The sequence below is a fragment of the Sceloporus occidentalis genome, unplaced genomic scaffold (assembly GCF_023333645.1).
Source record: "Sceloporus occidentalis isolate IW3139 unplaced genomic scaffold, rSceOcc1.0.p SCAF_4, whole genome shotgun sequence".
Taxonomy (NCBI): domain Eukaryota; kingdom Metazoa; phylum Chordata; class Lepidosauria; order Squamata; family Phrynosomatidae; genus Sceloporus; species Sceloporus occidentalis.
Window position 1 is genome coordinate 139,111,999 of NW_028316984.1, and position 18,467 is coordinate 139,130,465.

Here is an 18,467-nt window from a genome sequence, read left to right on the forward strand (position 1 = left end):
ACTTTCTCAAAAGGGAGATACTGAAGGCACAATTTCAAACAGTTCCAGTGAGAAAGAAAAACGGGAGGTGTCTCAAGAAACCAGGATGGATGACTAAGGAACTTTCAACCGAGCTAAGTTTGAAACGGAACATGTATAAGAAATGGAAAAAGGGGGAAATCACGAAAAAGGAATTCAAAGAAATAGCAGGCATGTGTAGGGGTAAAGTCAGAAAAGCTAAAGCGCAGAATGAACTCAGGCTTGCTAGAGAGGTTAAGAACAATAAAAAGGGCTTTTTTGGATATGTCCGCAGCAAGAGGAAGAAGAAGGAAACAGTAGGGCCACTGCGTGGAGAAGATGGCAAAATGCTAACAGGAGATAGAGAAAAGGCAGAACTACTCAACACCTTCTTTGCCTCAGTCTTCTCAGAAAAGGCAAAGGGTGCTCAACCTGAGGATAATGGAGCAGAGGACAGAATAGGGGAATTTCAGCACAGAATAAGTAAAGAGATAGTAGAGGAACACCTTGTTAATCTAAATGAATTTAAGTCTCCGGGACCAGATGAACTCCATCCAAGGGTATTAAAAGAACTGGCAAAAGTAATATCGGAGCCATTGGCAATCATATTTGAAAACTCCTGGAGAACAGGAGAGATCCCAGCAGACTGGCGAAGGGCAAACGTTGTCCCCATCTTCAAAAAGGGGAAAAAAGAGGATCCCAACAATTATCGTCCAGTTAGTCTGACATCAGTTCTAGGAAAGATTCTGGAGCAGATCATTAAACAGAGAGTTTGTGAACATCTAGAAGGCAATGCCATAATCACAAAAAGTCAACATGGGTTACAGAGAAACAAGTGATGCCAGACAAATCTAATCTCTTTCTTTGACAAAATTACCAGCTTGGTAGATGAAGGGAATGCTGTGGATATAGTATATCTTGATTTCAGTAAGGCCTTTGACAAGGTTTCCCATGACATTCTTGCAAACAAGCTTGTAAAATGTGGGCTAGACAAAGGAACTGTTAAATGGATCTGTAATTGGTTGACCGGCCGAACCCAAAGGGTGCTCAACAATGGCTCCTTTTCATCCTGGAGAGAAGTGACCAGTGGGGTCCCACAGGGCTCTGTCCTGGGCCCAGTGCTATTCAACATCTTTATCAATGACCTGGATGACAGAATTGGGAGCATACTTATCAAATTTGCAGATGACACCAAATTAGGGGGAATAGCTAATACCCCAGAGGACAGGATCAAGATTCAAAATGACCTGAATAGACTAGAAAGCTGGGCCAAAGCTAACAAAATGAAATTCAACACAGAGAAATGTAAGGTATTGCACTTAGGGCGGAAAAATAAAATGCACAGATATAGGATGGGTGACACCTGGCTGAATGAAACTACGTGTGAAAGGGATCTAGGAGTCCAAGTAGACCACAAGTTGAACATGAGTGAACAGTGTGATGCGGCAGCTAAAAAGGCCAATGCTATTTTAGGCTGCATCAATAGAAGTATAGTGTCTAGATCAAGAGAAGTAATAGTGCCACTGTATTCTGCTTTGGTCAGGCCCCACCTAGAATATTGTGCCCAGTTCTGGGCGCCACAATTCAAAAAGGACATTGAGAAACTGGAGCATGTCCAAAGGAGGGCGACAAAAATGGTGAAGGGTCTGGAGACCATGCCCTATGAGGAACGACTTAGGGAGCTGGGGATGTTTAGCCTGGAGAAAAGAAGGTTAAGAGGTGATATGATAGCCCTGTTTAAATATTTGAAAGGATGTCATATTGAGGAGGGAGCAAGCTTGTTTTCTGCTGCTCCAGAGAACAGGACCTGGAACAATGGATGCAAGCTACAGGAAAAGAGATTCCAACTGAACATTAGGAGGAACTTCCTGACAGTAAGGGCTGTTCGGCAGTGGAATGCACTTCCTCGGAAGGTGATAGAGTCTCCTTCCTTGGAGGTCTTTAAACAGAGGCTGGATGGCCATCTGTCAGGGATGCTTTGATTTGGATTTCCTGCATGGCAGGGGGTTGGACTGGATGGCCCTAGTGGTCTCTTCCAACTCTACGATTCTATGATTCTATGATTCTATCAAGCCCTGCCAACTAGCTGCATTGGCTAGTGATGATGAAGACTGACGTTTAAGAACTTCTGCAAGACCACAGGTTTCCCACTCTAGGCTAACAGAGGAAATAATGATGACCTCTCATCCCACACATGAGTTGTACTGCCATGGCTAAAAACAGGATCTCAGTTCCACTCATAATTTTTGGAGTTAGAATTAATTATGCTGCTAAAAGTATATGAGGCCTAGCTCATTGCTTGCAATATAAGCAACCAGAAAGCCCTTCATATATGTTACAACACTGGCTTTCAACCTTTGGTCCTCTGCTTGTTTTGCACCTCAACTCTATATTCCTGACTATTGACCATGTTGGCTGGGACTTTTAGGAGTTGAAATCCAAAACACTGGAGAGCTGAAGGTTGAGAATCACTGCGCTAAAAGGTTACTCAGTCATTCTGTGCATAGAATGTTATGTACCATGCATCTGGCTTTAAAGGAGCAAAGCCTTGCAAACTTGTGGGGACAAGATGAGCATGGTTTTTGGATTTTCATAAGGCCACTGTCACACAATGCCAGGAAATGCCTTTAGAAAATGGAGCTACCAAGTTGTTTTCAGCATCTAGTCTGATTCCTGGACTGTTCAGGAAGCCTGATACAGACCTTCCACCAGGAGACTAATCAACAAACCGTATCCAGGGCAATGTTGCATTTTATATCAGTCAACAAGCCAGGGAGCGCCACTAAAGCACTGATTTATCCTGTATTTTAGACTGCCTACTGTAAAACCTTAGAAAACTTACTTTTGTGGACCACAACTCCCAGAATTCCCCAGTCAGCATATAATGGAATGGTCATGTCGTGAGATTTGATGATAACTCATCTAAAAATAGCCTGGAAAGGTGGCTTTTCAAGGTGCTGTTACTCCCAGAATCTATATCAGTAGCTATGTCAATTGGGGGATTCTGGGAGATGAAGTCCAAAAATAATGTTTCCAAAGTTGGCATCTGGTGAAGAACTGAACTCAGTCCTTCTTAGTCCTGGGAAGGATTCCTCACAGAAATTGGGTAAAATACCTTTTGCCACTGGTCAAGCCTATCCTATTAAAGAATTTAAAAAATAATATTTGGGTGTCCAAATGAACCCCAGGTCCTGGTCTTTGAACATTCAGTGGAAACAAAGGGCATGCACAGTTTAAACAGTGAACCATGTGGTTCTCACCTCTGTTTCAATGCCTTCTGCAAGTTACTGAAAACCAGGAGTAAAAATAATCCCCAAATATATATCTTTTGAATTCCAGTTGAATTGTGTTTTTAAACCAATTTTTAAAGCTTTTGATAAGAGTTCTCAGGATTTTTCTTCTTTTCAATTCATGTATTTTCTGGTGGTGTGCAGGATAATAGAAATTGCTGAGATATTGATGTGTTTAAATGTATTTGCAGCTATGTATTGATTTCTTCCTTTTTTTCAAAACAACAACAGCACCACTGTTTGAATATCAGGACTGGCTGTAGCAGAGAAGTTTCCACTCATTGGCCTTTTGAAGGGAGAATGGGCACCTAGTAAGAATTCTTTTCAAACATCCCTGCTTCATTTTACCTGCCCTGCTTGTTGGGTGATGCATGGATAATCATAAACAATATGCCTTCTATCACATCTTATTCCCTTGATACAGAATTGTCATTATTTCTATTTTTGGCTCAGTGAATGTAATGGTCTGATTATTATAGATCTCTTGACTGTATCTTCTGATTTGAAAACCCTTCCTCTGTCTCTCTTTGAGAATCAGTCTTCATCCTATGTCTGTTCTCAAAAGCCACAGGAAACACCAGCTCTTATCATGCTAGCATATAGCGGCTTTCTGCATATTTGAAAGCTTTTATCATGTAGCCCCTGTACTTTCCAACATAACTAGTAAGATTGAGTATAGCATTTGAGAAAGTGGCAAGTTCATTCAAACATCATAAAAATTATACATTTACAGCTTCAGACTTTTGCACATCACACCGTACTCTGGATGTTGGTAATTGAAAATAATCTCTGTTCTGTATAACAGTGAGGAGATAATGGCCACTGATGCTATCAGCCCAAGCAGGAATAAGGCAGCACAAGTATGTAGGATGAACAGATAATGGGACTTCTGTGCTGAATCCTAATAAACTGAATAACCAGTAACGATTGAGGCAGATGAAAGACCTTATCAGGAGAGGAAACACATTCCTGTTTTAAAACTGAATCTGGAGCAGCAAATATAGACAAATCTCACGGCAATATGAAAATTGCAGAATGATGCTAATGTAATATGTGGAAAGGCTTGAACCTTGTGCATTGCTCACTCTCCTGGCATTAATTCTGAAGTAATTACCTTTGATTCTATTCTGGTGGTGATTTTTACTTTGTTTCTCTAGACTTTCTGATTCCTAATGCAGTCAGTCCTGACGTACATTAGCCCTTTCCTTCCCCATTGCAGGACTGCAAAACCCTTCACATTTTACTTAAACTAAAAAACAAAAACAAAACCTATACACCATGTGTGTGGACTGGTGGGGACGCTGCCTCCTTTTGCTGTGTGTTTGCCACCCATGAAGAGTCCAGGTTCAGCCTAAAATAGCTGGTGAAGGACAAAGTGACATACATACCCCTCCATTCCAGGTATGCAAGATGATTGGACTAGTAGTTCAATTAACAATGGCAAGGGGAGAGTAATATAATCTCCATCATCCCTGAAGAAAATGGGTTAACTTGCTGAGTGGGTTGTATTTAGTGTGGTCACTACTATGCTGCAGTGTGGTGTAATGGTTTGAATGCTGGACCATGACTCTGAAGACCAGGTTCAAATCCCTGCTCATCCATGGAAATCCACTGGGTGATCTTGGGGAAGTCATACTTTCTCAGCCTTAGAAGAAGGCAAAGGCACCCCCCCCCCCGAACAAATATTGCCAAGAAAACCCTGTGATAGGGTCTCCATTAGTCAGAAATGACTTGAAGGGACTCAACAACAACAACTCAATGGCCTGTTACAGGCTGCCAAAATAAAGCTGCTTCGGGTCTCTTTGGAGGTATGCTATTTAAATGATGCATGGGTCCTAAGAGTCCAGAGGTCGTGCCAAAGCCACACTCCATTCCTAAGCACTGGAGTGCAGCTTTGGTGCAGTTTCCAGATTCTTAGGATGCATGCATCATTTAAACAGCATACCTCCAAAGGGACCCGAAGCAGCTTTATTTTGGCAGTCTGTAACAGGCCTATGATTCTAATAATGCTGCTAGGCATCTTTACTATTCTCAGGTGGGCATTTATAGCACAGCAGGTAGTTCTGCAAAGAAATTCATTTGTGGCAGCAAACTATCCCAAGAATGAGTGGGTGCAGAGGCACAAACACCTGGCAAAACCCACGAAGCTATATTGTGAGAACTGACACTCAGGCCTGAGACACACCGGCACCGAAACTAGGGTTCCAGAGCACATGGCAATCGCACACTCCAGAACCCTAGTCCATACGGGTGGAGGCATCATGGTGGCATCTTGTCCACATGGGCGTCGCCATGATGACAACAATGCTGCCCAGCATCTGCACGTCGCTGCGTGTTGCATAAGTCAGCGGGTTCTTTTTACTGCAGAAGGATGTCGTGCGGTTTGGCGGCTGCGGCGTCCTTCTGCACTTAAAATGGGAAACTCCAGCCCACCATTTCGGGGCAGTCTGTACTGCCCCTTAGATCCGTCTGGAAGTGTCCTTAGTGGGTTTGTGGCCCCCCTCCCTTGTCAACAGGTCAGCAGATAGGTGTGTCAAAAATAATTCATGCTGGCTTCAATCACATTATAGAAAAAAGTTCTTTTGGTGCTGGCCCTGAAGGCCATCCAAGGTCCAGTGGCCATCATTTGGTTCCATCATTATAATTATTTATGGTAGAATTCGTCCCCCTGAACTGAGGTCAATCACTAGTGATAGTTTTCTCTAGCTTGGTAATAATGATGCCATCCTTTGGAGCAAACTTGCATTTGACACTGGGTGTGACTATGCTAATTTCTCAGTATCAGAGAACTCAGAATATATAGTTGGGCTGTATTCAAAAGATGATGTAGGATTCCAGCCAGGGAATGTTTCCCATAATCAGGGATAGAGAACCCATTGGTTTGCTCTCCTTTTGTACTCTTTTTTTCTAATATTACTAGCTTGGATCCAACCTGTTCTCGTTTGCTGTTCCAAAGTATTGAAATTCCCACTGGTTTCATAAGAAGTTTTTAAGTTTGTAAATAACATTATGAAATGTTCTTCATATAGCTTAGAATATGAACAGTGAAATGATTAGCTGAACACATAATGTCAGAAAACAGTCTCGGCTGAAAGTCACTCCAAATGTTACCTTATTTAAATGTCAGTAATAATGCAAGAACTACCATTTCAAGCTGAGTTAGATACAGCCATTTATCCCTAAGTTAAATGGCTCCAAGAGACTTGTTACCACTGCAACAAAATGTTTGTGCATCTAGATATCATTTTTTTCCTAAGCTTGAAGCAGAGAAATCTATATGTGGGTGGCTGGCAGAAATACTTTGCTAAACATTTTGTTAAAATGCCCATGTGTTTTCTTGTTTGTTTTAAAATAACTAAACATAATATGAATAAACACTGTAAAGCTTTTACAGATGTGATTGCTTTGTGTTTAGTTGGCAAGAGTAAGAATTTGTTAATTCACTTGCAGTGGAATCCTATCCATGTTTTCCCAGAAGTAAATCACAGTGAGTTCAGTCATGTTTACTCCCAGGTAAATCTGTATAGAATTGCATCCTGATAGTATTGGAAGTCCAACATCATCTGTTTGTTATTTGGAGGATGACACAGGATGCCCATTATGGGGTCTGTTGATATATTTTTCAAGGCTTCAAGTCAACCTTATGGAGAAGGCAGTTGAATTAACTCAAAGGCTCACACTCTAGCCTACTATTTACCTGTCTGGAGGACAGGGAATATGTACAAAAGTTTTGCTTTAATAGCTTTCAGGGTAGAGGATTTTGATCTGAAAAGAGTACGAGAAATTAAATGTCCCATCTTGTAGCATTTCTTACCCATTGGTCCTACCACATCTTTTAAAATTATTTTTATTGAACTTTACTACACCCATTTTAAAACAATATTTATGAAGTTCAAACATCAAACATATTCACCCTAACAACTCAATAATTAATTTCTATCCTAACAACTTGTATATTGTATATTATAAATGTCTTATCTATTCTTTTTACTTTAATGCTAACCCTGTCACCTGTGTAATGAAGATATATATATATATACATATATACTGGTGGCACTTGTGGATAATAGTGGCTAAAGCATTATATCCATTTCTTGTGCCAACTCTATGACTTCAAAAAAATTAACACAACACCAGCATAAATCTTTTACATTCACCCATCCATAAATATTAACATAATTGGATTAGATTGGATTGTTGGCCTTTTCTAATGATTAAGAAAATGTGTTAGTCTCAAAGGTGCTACTGGATTCCTTTATACCTATACTTTAGGCCTTCTAGAATGTTGTCTAGACTAGTTTTAAAATGGTGATCAATTTTTTGTGAATGTAATGTTTTCAGGTTTTGTTTAGTTATTTACTTTTTAGTTTGGATGTTATTTTTTGTAAGGCAGACGAGAGTTGTCAGACTAAAAAGGATATAAATATAAATATTTTAAATAAATATTTAAATTTTTAGAATAAAATTATTTTAAATAAAAATGATTCCTCCCTCCCTCCCTCCCTTCTACCAACCAGAACAAATACTTCTTTAGGTAGTCTTCTTGAACAATGGGCAAAATGCACTCTCTCCAGATATTGTTGGACTACAACTCTCAGCATTTACCACCTTTGATTATTCTGGCCAGGGTTCACGGGTGTTGTAGTCCAGCAACATCTGGAGGGGTATTTTTTGTCCACCTCTGTCTACTTCCTACTGTCTACTTCAGTTTTATTTAGGGCAGAGGGATGAAATTCACTAAAGCATAGTTGGAGTTTGGAAACTCAGCCTCTGGTGTGGTGTTTTCAATTAATTTCTCCCTCCCTATCTTTCTTCCCTAAAAACACACTGCAAACAAATGCCACATCAAATCCACCCATATGTACTTCATTAGCCCTACTCTGAATGTCCCCCGCTTCTAACAGTATTAAGGAATGAATGAGAGCAATCCCAGTGAAGTGAAGATATGTGTAAAAATCTTAACTCCATTTACTTAGGGCAAAGCTAATTACAAGTGAGTTGTTTTCTTGTTGAACTGGAATATAATTTTAAAAAAAAGGACACGGTTGCCCTCTGAAAATAATAGGAAATAGAAGGAGTTGCAAATGCCAACTGAACGCCCAGTCATGTCAATTGGCATTTGTACTCACATTATGGGCTCTCATGCTGCTCCCAATTATTTCCCAATCATTCTTAATCACTAGTTTTTCACGTCCTTTGGGTTTGGGATATGTCTTTTTCTCATTTCTTTGGAGGTGCTACGTTATGGAGTAATAACAGATGACTATTAGAAGGACTCTCTTGGTTATATTAAGTCCCCCTGTCTGGTGTTCTCCATCCCTTTTTGTGTGTTTTTTCCTTCCTTGCTTGATTTTGAGGGTGCCCCTCCCCTAAAAAAGGTGCAAAACCCAATTCCAAATAATATATTTTAAGCAACTTCTTAAGTGCCATCTACTTTTCCTTTAGGGTTCTTTCTGATCAGATAAATTGAACTAGCATAGGGGATACCATTCTTATCCATCTGTCTTTTCCCCGCAGACTCATTGTTGGGTTGCATCTAATGATGTAGACTTATGATGCATCTGCGCTGCAGAATAAATCCAGTTTGACCCCACTTTAACTGCCATGGGTCCATTCTATAGAATTCTGGGATTTGTAGTTTTGTGAGATACGTAGCCTTCTCTGTCAGATCTCTGGTGTCACAACAAACTACAAATCTTAGGATTCCATAGGATGGAGCCATGACAGCTAAAGCAGTGTCAAACTACATTCATTCTGCAGTGTGGTATCAGCAGCCTTCATCTACAAAAGCTTATGCTACTAACATCTTGCTTTCAGTTAGTCTCAAAGGTGCTATAATAGCCCTTTGCATATTGTTGGATGAATTAATACAAAGAGTTGAAAGAATATGCTATTACAAATTAGTAGAGAGTTGCTGTTACTTTGCAGTGGCTGATTAAGATTTTACAATAGGAGACTGGCATTGAAGCTGAGCTTGGAAAGGTTACCTTTTGGAGTATAGCTCCTGACTCCTAAAAACAACATATCTGGTAGCCATGCTGACTGGAGGGTTCTGAGAAGTGTAACCCCTAAAAGATAGCTTTCTCAAGCTCCTGGGGCCCTTTCACGCTACACAGTTATAATGCAACGATTCTACTTTAAGTGCCATGGCAACATCTTAGTGAATCTTGAGATTTCTGGTTGGAGAGGAGTATTTAGAATTCTCTGCCAGGGAGCTCTAGTGCCTGACCAAACTACAAATCCCAGAATTTCCTACGATGCAGCCATGGCAGTTAAAATGGAATCAAAGTGCAGTATAAAAGGACCTCCCATCTATATGGTGACTTTGATATAGAAGTAGGACATTTTGTGTGGATGAATTTACTTAAAATATTCTATGTGATGGGTTATATAGGAGCCTTTCCCAATTTGACAGTTACCATATGTGCTGCATTACTAATATAATCATCCTCAGCCAGCATTCAGGTCATGATTTTTAGTTACACATCTGGAAACTGCCAGGCTGCAGAAAAGCAATTTAAAAGCTACAGAGTTTCAAAGGGCCCAGTAACCATCTTGCCACTAGGGGGCAACAGTGTTAGCCAAATGTGCCATCCCTTGTCAATTCCATGGCTTCTTTAAAGGGAAAAAGAACACTAGGGACTGTATCACATGAGGAAAATGGGGGGTTTAGCCAGTGATCATCCCGTGAAAATCACACGATTGCGATTAAGATTTTCCAGTGACGTTGTGATTAAAGAGCCATTATCCTGGGAATAACCAGGCAATAAACAGCAACAAATCATTCACTGGGAAATCCTGTGAATAAATTGTTGCTGTTTATTGCCTGGTTATTCCCTAGTTATTCCCGGGATAATGACTCTTTAATCGTGATGTATGTGAAAATCCTAATCGCAGTTTTCATGGGATAATCATTGTTTGAACCCCCAATAAAGTCCCTAGTGACCAAAACAAATTTCAGCACTTCCCAATTTTAACAATAACAAATTAGGTCTAATGGTCAAAGTTAACATCTAAGATTCCAAGTTCTGATCTGAGTGAGGTGAAACCACAGTGTGTTGCTCTTCCTGTAATTCATCAGTAATCTGTGCTCAGGGTGACCAGATGTCCTAACTGCAAAGGAGGACAAGGCATGGCAAAATGTAGGACAGTCAAGAAAACAACAACAAAAGACATTGTAAAAAGAGAGAGAGAACGAGAAAGAGAGAGAGAGCTAGAGCTAAAAACACGAATATAAATATAGATTCATGCTTCTTAGTCATGTTCACAATGGAGGACATTTTGGTATTCCTCCTGGACTGAAGGTTGACATGTAGGACATGTTCTCAAAAAGGAGGAACTGGTCACCCTGTCTGTGCTGCAGGCTTCTATATACCCATGGCTTCCAACATCTATTGAAGGAAGAGAATGCAGGGAGAGAAATCTATGCCCATGTTAAATGTTGAAAAGACAGGTTTTATTTTGCACACAAGGATCAAGAAAAAAATTATTTATTTATAAAAGTATTTACCCCACTCTTCAGGCAAAACAGCTTACAGGTAGTTAAATTGACAGTTCCCTGCCCTCAAGTTTACAAGCTAAAAAAAATACAACACATACAGTATAAGGAAAAGAGGATGGCACTGGGAGAGGGGATTGTAAGCTCCCTGGTTGCTCTTCTTCTCCCTGAGAGGCCAAAGCATTGGTTGCTAGAACTTGGAGAGTAGGGCTGTCAAAAGCACTGGGGCCCAGATTAAGCTTCACTCCAAACAAGCAATGGCCAGGCATTTTAATTCAGAATACTACAACCTTTCTGATTCATCTGTGTTTGGAACTGAGTTGGCCTCTCTTTCAAGTACTTTGGATGTCAGGAGAGGATAGAGTAAGTGAGTAAGGAAGGGTAAATATATAATGGAAGAACAGAATACACTCATCCCTCCACATTTGCAGCTTTGACTTTTGTGGCTTTGATTATTCACGGCTTTTATTCATGAGTTCTCCCTAGAAATCTCTAGGTCCTCCAGCACAACTCTGTGGTCAACTTTAATCAAAAGTCGCACTGAAGGACCTAGAGATTCCTAAAGAGAAGACTCCATTAGGCATTTGTAGCTCTTTGAGAGCAATTCTATGGTCACTTCTGGTAGATGTTGACCACAGAGTTACACCAGAGGACCTAGAGATTCCTAGAGAGGTGTTCTCAGGTTAAAAAAAAACATAGTGTTTTTGTTACTTGCATTTTTTCCACATTAATGGGGGTCCTGTGCCCCTAACCCCACCGAATATGGAGGGATGAGTGTAGATCAGGGGTCGGCAACCTGCGGCCCGCGGGCTGGATCCGGCCCGCCAAGGCCTTCCTACCGGCCCCTGTGCAGTCCTGCCACCGATTGCCGCCGATTTCCCCCGTTTTCGCGCCACTCCGGCCGCCATTTTGTTTTTCAAAATGGCGGCCGAAGTCTTGCGTGACCTCAGGATGGCAAAGGTCACGCGAGACTTTGGCCGCCATTTTGAAAAACAAAATGGCGGCGCCCATCTAGTAGGCCCGGTGCAGACCCTGGAGCACTCCAACAGGGCTCCAGGGGCTGCAGCAGGCCTGCAGCAGGCTCCACCTCGCCCTCCGCCCTCCTCCTCCTCCTCCCTAAGAGCAGGGAAAGGAGGAGGAGGCAGAAGGAAGGAGTACAGAGCGAGGGAGAAAGGGAGCCAGGGAGCCAGAGCAGCAGCTGCAGCCACAGCAAGGCCAGAGGTTGGTTCATTGGGGGAGGGGGTTATCTGGGTGTTCTTTCTGCAAAATGCTCTCTCACCAACTTGTGGCTTTTCTGGGTTGAAACTGTGTGCATGCTTGCTGCAGTTTATTGTCAATTGCATTTTAGTAATTTCCTTGCTTGTAACTTTATTAGTATTATTATTATTACTACTTGCCCTGGGTGTTCTTTCTGCAAAATGCCCTCTCAATGAGAAAGAAGAGGAAGAGGAAGAGGAAGAGGAGGAGGAGGAGGAGGAGGAGGAGGAGAAAGAGGGGGAGGAGGTGGAAAGGTGAGTCATTTCAGGTCTGCCTTGGGTTTTTTCCATTAATTTTTAAAAATATATAACACTTATTTTTGTTTTTTTATTTCATTATTTTTATTATTGCTTTTTATTTCATTTCATTATTTTTATTATTTATGAAGGTGAGACAGTGTGACTTTCCAAAGTGCTGTAACAAAGGTCTGCTGTAACAATGATAGTGGTGGTGGTGATGATGATGATGCTTCGGTGGAAGCTCCACCCCCAGTGTGTGGCTCCGCCCCTGGAGGGTGAAAGCTCCACCCTGGCATGTGGCTCCGCCCCAGAAGGTGGAAGCTCCACCCCTGGCATGTGGCTCCGCCCCGGAGGGTGGAAGCTCCACCCCCGGCTTCGCCCCCCCAGTTGTCTGAGGGACAGCAACCTGGCCCCCGACTCAAAAAGGTTGCCTACGTCTGGTGTAGATAGAAGAGAAAGAAAGTGAGATGAAGTTAGTTGAGAATGAAGGTTGAAGCGAAAGGCAAAGGATCAAGAGAAGAGAGATATGGTAGAGATGAGAAGAAGAAATTAAATGGGAAAAGGATATGAGGAGTGAAAATGAGATTGGAACATGTAGGAAATCAGTAGTGTTATAAAATAAAGTAACCTCTTAAGAAATGTTATTTTGTATGTGATTGGATAAGTTTCGAATGACATGCTGAATGCTAAATGTAAAATGTTAAATGTGTAAGGTGTCTGCAAAAAAATATTTTTTTTGTTCAGTGTGGATGTATAGTGTGTAATGTGTAATGTTTGTATTTTTTAATAGGTGTTCAACAAATATTTTCATTAAAAAAAGTTGTAAGAGAAAATGTCTGGCAGTGCGGATGCAGATTTAGAAATCATAGCACTTGCTCAGTAGCTAGAACTGGTGTACAGTGCACTTTAACAAGATTGGGATGGCCACAGATTGCCCACCTCTGAACTGAACCTTATCATGCTTTTGGGTGAGCATGGCTGGAAAGGCAATATGGCATCATCAGACCATCAAAGATAGAGTAGAAAAATGCTTGCTTCAATTTCTTCATCAGTCATGAATCTTATTTTGGCTTTTATTGTCTCTCAATCAAACCCACTTAACTATGTTATAACAATAAATTGGATAGCAATCCTCCCCTCTCCACATGTACTGTCCTGAATGGCTTAGGACAGCATGAAAATGTGATAAATTGATATGTGAAGGAGTTAAGACTCCATGAAAAATAGGTGTTTTTAAAAAATAGATGTGAATATATGGGTGGTACATTCCATGGCAATAAGACAATTAGAGCTCTATTTAACTCACAAGCATCTGGCCACATGCCTGACAGGACCTCACACAGAAAGCATAACTCCTATTGTCTGAGGAAATGTTTTAGCTTATACTAATTTATCCCACAAAAATTCAGATTCCTTTAATTAGATTATGCTCGTAGTGAGGATAAAAGCTGTATTCTATTCTCATGGAAGCTCTGGTTTTAAAATGTTGACATTATCTTTTGCTGAAACAGTCAATTGTGAAGTGTCTCTTTTAAATGTGGTAACGCAGACAGAAGGAAGGGAAAGAAAAGAAATGTATTCTTTGTTGGTCTGTGATTCAAAATAGGAAACATTTGCTATTTCATACATTCACTTTCTCCTCCTTTTGTTGGAGTGTGAACAGTTTATGACAACAGCCTCAAAAATGGCTTTCTTCAGCCATTTCAACAAATATTTTTCTTCATTTGTGCCCTCTCCTTTCTGTCAGTGAAGCTGTGCTTCCTGGAAAAGCTTTCAAGACTATGGAATCAATCACAATTTCTATATAGCACCTAACAAGCTTTCTAACTAGCTTTCTCACTTATCCTAGCAACCAGACTCAATTCATCCTAGGGTGAGGAGAAAATAGTTATTGCACCCAAAGAGCAGAAAACCTTTTGGGCAAGGCTGTGTTGGGGTATTTAGTGCATCACATTTTTATGTGACTGTAAATTGGGTGGAAGGCCAGCATGGTGTAGTGGTCTGAGCATTGGATGATGACTCTGGAGACCAGGGTTTCGAATCCTAGCTAGGGTGGCAATGGCAAACCCCTCTGCAGAAAGGTACCAAGATAACGCTGTGATAAGGTTGCCTTAGGGTCACCATAAGTCAGAAATGACTTGAAGGCACACAACAACAACAACAACAACAATGGGGGACCGCTTTCCCTGAATTCTTTCATCAGGGTGAGGGAGCCCTCTTTCCTTGGATTCTTTCATCAGTTTAGCAAATTCTTGACAGTGATCCACACAGGTCAACACACCCAAGGCAATGACCCTTCGGGTTAGTGCAGCATTATGTAACCTCCTGGTTTGTTTGTTTTTTTTTAAATGGCAATCCAATTGGAAGGAAATTATGCTCCTGATTGCTGGGAGATGGAAGGGGTCATTAATTGCTTCCTAGCCTGGGGAAGCATGGAAGTAATGGGGTAATCTTGTAGTGGACAGTTTTAATTGCAAAAATAGTATTCCCACCCTTCCCAGTACAGCAACTTTAATCAGCTTTGTGACTCTTGCTGTTGCTGCTAGATGCCTTCAAGTTGTTTCCAGCTTGGAGACCCTAAGGCAAATCTATCACAAGGGTTTTCTTGACAAGATTTGTTCAAAGGAAGTTAGCCATTGCCTTCCTCCAAGGATGAGAGGGAATGACTTCCTCAAAATTACCCAGCAGGCTTTCATGGCGAAACAGAGTTTCAAGCCTTGGGCTTTCAGTGCCCTAGGGCTTGTCTACACCAGTGAAAAAAACTGTACTCATCTCAAAGCTGGTGTGGGAAGCCTTGACGGTGAATGGCTATTTCTGGGGAAGATCCATGTTTTTCTGCCCTTAACTCGACTTTGCTCCGAACTAAGTGGGGTAAATCCCGGTGTTTCCCGGAAACCCTGGAGTGACTCTGGGTTCTTTTGGCATGTGGTCAGGCGGATTGGGTCCAATTCGGTCCAATCCAGTTGTCCACATGCCACATACTGTGAAGTGCAGGAAAAAGGGGATGGCCTGTTTTCAGATCCACCAACACCACCTCCTTATGGACAGGAACTCTGTGTAAAGCCTGCCCAGGGCATCACTACTTCTGCTGAGAACAGAAATGGATACCCAGACTCCTTGTTGGATGCCCAGAGTCACATGTCTGGGGACCCATTTTTGACCTCAGCAGAAGTGGCAGCACCCAGGCTTTATATGGTGCTCCTGCCTATGAGGAAGCAGCGGAAGTAGCCCGGTTAGCCCATGTTCATAATGATGTGGTGTTACATTGGATTTAGCCTGGTGTGGGGGGGCTGCCATTGTGAACAATCCAGGACCAGTCTGGGGCATAATGCTCAATCTGGCCCCAGATTAAGCAGCTGGTGTTGACACATCCCTAGTCAAACACTCAAATCACTAAACCATTCTGGCTTTAACTCCATTGCATTTCACTAAAAAACAAACACGCCTGAACAATTACATGGAGCTGAAATACTATGGTTATTTATTTATCTATTTACTATCCTGCCTTTATTCCAAGATGTAACTTAAAGTACTTTATAATACAGCTAAAACAAGATACAATTAAATCCTATTTTTTTAAAAAAACAGCTACTACTAGACCAGATAGCTGCAACACCAATAATTTGAACTAGTATAAAATAATTTTGGAAAATTTAAGATTAAAGATATAGTACAATCAGCACAGAAACATCATTAAAAACACCTGTTAATCTCCAAATGCTTTTTTAAATTAAAAAGCCCTCACCTCCAGGCAAAAGGAAAGGAGGGAGGGAATTCTACAACCAGAGAACAGCTACTGGGAAGGCCCTGACATGTGTCCTTATCTGATGGGATTATGAGGATGGTGGGACTGTGAGAAGTTCCACCCTGAAGGTTCTTAAGACTCAGGCAGGCTCATATAGGGGGACATGTAAGGTTACTTTTTTGGAGTGGAACTAGATACTGCCAGCTGGAAAGGGAGAGTTATAGAAACTGTAATAAAAAAGGAGTAAATTGGATTAGTGATTAATTTGGATTTCTAGTCAAAAATACCTCTAGCTAAATATATTGTCAGCTCACAGTGAACGTTAGAGTAGTTCAGTTGCCTCCTTAGATCTTTTCCATACCTAAAGCCAGCACTTAATGGCATGCAGAAGCCTTGTGCAGCACCAACATGTGTTATGTGTTGTATTTTTAGATATTTAATCAATAAAATGCCCAAAAGGAGAGTAAGGTTTTCAAAATTCACAGCAGACTTCAAAATATTCAGTGTTGTCTCCTAGATTTGAAGAACACTAATCAGTTCATGGCCAGTTATCTGAGATGTCCTCTCTAGATTTTAATATATTTATTATTCTCCTCTCCACAATAAGCAGAACATTCTGAATATTATTGCATATACAGTACTAGTCTTGAGACTGAATGTTTTATGCACGCTTACTGAAATCTGTGTATATAGATATGAATGAATACCAGTGTTAGGACTGGATTCAAAATCAGTTCCTAGAATACAAGGATAATAATATTCTTGTTTTCTTCCATGTTGTGGTAAGAAATTACAGTATATAACCATTGCTTTGCAAAATAATTAGCTAGACACCATCTGTGAATATGTCCATGTGATATTTTTCTTTTTTCTGTCAATTTGCCCTTTTCATCAAACACATAATGAAATATCTATCTATCTATCTATCTATCTATCTATCTATCTATCTATCTATCTATCTATCTAATTTATACCCCACATTTGTCTCAAATGGAAGCCACAGCGGGAATGTAATTTCAGCTTGTAAACCACCTTGAGTCCTAATTTTGGGGAAGTGACAGGATATAAATAAGGTATGTATATCTCCTCCAAAGTCCTCTACAATGCAAAACTAGCTCTTCATTTTTCTCTCTCTCTCCAGGCAACCAGGTCACCACAAGCAGAGAAACCTGGCTTACGGAGTTTTGATGAGAAGGCTTATGTATCCTCAAAGGTGCTAAAGGTTGGAGAAGACCCTTATCGACAACATGCTTTCAATCAGTTAGAGAGTGACAAACTCAGCAGTGACCGGCCCATTCGAGATACCAGGCATTACAGGTACTGTTTCAAGCTGTTGCAGTGTACATTCATCATCTTCTGCTGCAATATGTTTGCTGATCTATGAGCCATCTGTGTTCTGAGAGAGATTGAAAATGGAAAGTGTTTTTTTCCAAGTAAACCTCACAAGGTTTTTAATCTCTAACATATGCACAGCGTGCCGTGGAACCTCCAAGACTAACCTCCATAGATTAACTTCCATGGACTGTAGTCCACTTCATCAGGCTCATGAAGTATTATTCAGAATTACAAATAAATATATATACACAGAGGAGAGGTGTGTGTGGGTAAACTCAGAGGGAAATGAAAGATGCTAATTATCATATCAATAGTGATTAGTTACAAAATTGTTGTTGGATGACATCTGCCATTTATTGAACAAAGAAACGTCAAAGACAGATGTCATTGTGAAATAGTGAAATTACATTCACCAAGATGTTATACTCTATAGCAATAGCAAGTACATTTCTGTACTGCTTATCAGTGCACTTAAGCATTCCCTAAGTGGTTTACAATGTGTAAGCTAATTGCCCCTAACAAGCTCTTTTTAGCAAACTCAGAAGGATGCCAGGCTGAGTTGACCCTGAGCCCCTGGCTAGTATTGAACCCACAACCTTGTGGTTTATGAGTGAGTGGCTGCAGTACAGGCATTTAACCAATGCCCCACCAGGGCTTTCTATCTCCTGTTGTTTGAATGGGGGGAAAGGCTTGCTCCATCTGCTGTACAGATCCAGCACTGGAGTGCTGAATTATGTTTTTGTAAATAAATCACTACTACCAACACCACTGGGCAATGAATAATAGGCAATGAGATAAATCTTTTGTGCTCCTATTACTTTTATTTTGCATTTATGTATTTATTTGAAGGTGTCTATACAGAAAATGCTGTTTCCTTGCAGAAAATGTTGCTTTCTTTGCAAGCGCACCATGTTCACTTTTTATGCAGGGTAAGTCCTGAACTACAATTAGTTTTCCAAAACTGTCGTTTTCAAAGACTTTTTTTTACAGCAGGAAGAAAATTGCTAAAATTACTTGTTGCTTCCCTCAGAAACAAAATTAATGAAGAATTACATCCTTAGCATGTTTATTTCCAAAATAATTTGGAAATGTCATCAAAGTAGTGG

General features: G+C 40.7%; 1 protein-coding gene across 1 annotated transcript in view; it reads left to right on the top strand.

Annotated features, from left to right (window-relative positions):
• GALNT16 (polypeptide N-acetylgalactosaminyltransferase 16) overlaps positions 1–18,467 on the top strand; it is a 247,414-nt gene that overhangs the window by 122,130 nt on the left and 106,817 nt on the right. The window contains exon 2 of the mRNA XM_089521755.1: positions 17,168–17,343. Within this exon, the coding sequence (XP_089377881.1) occupies positions 17,168–17,343 (176 nt within the window). The remainder of the gene's footprint in view (positions 1–17,167; positions 17,344–18,467) is intronic.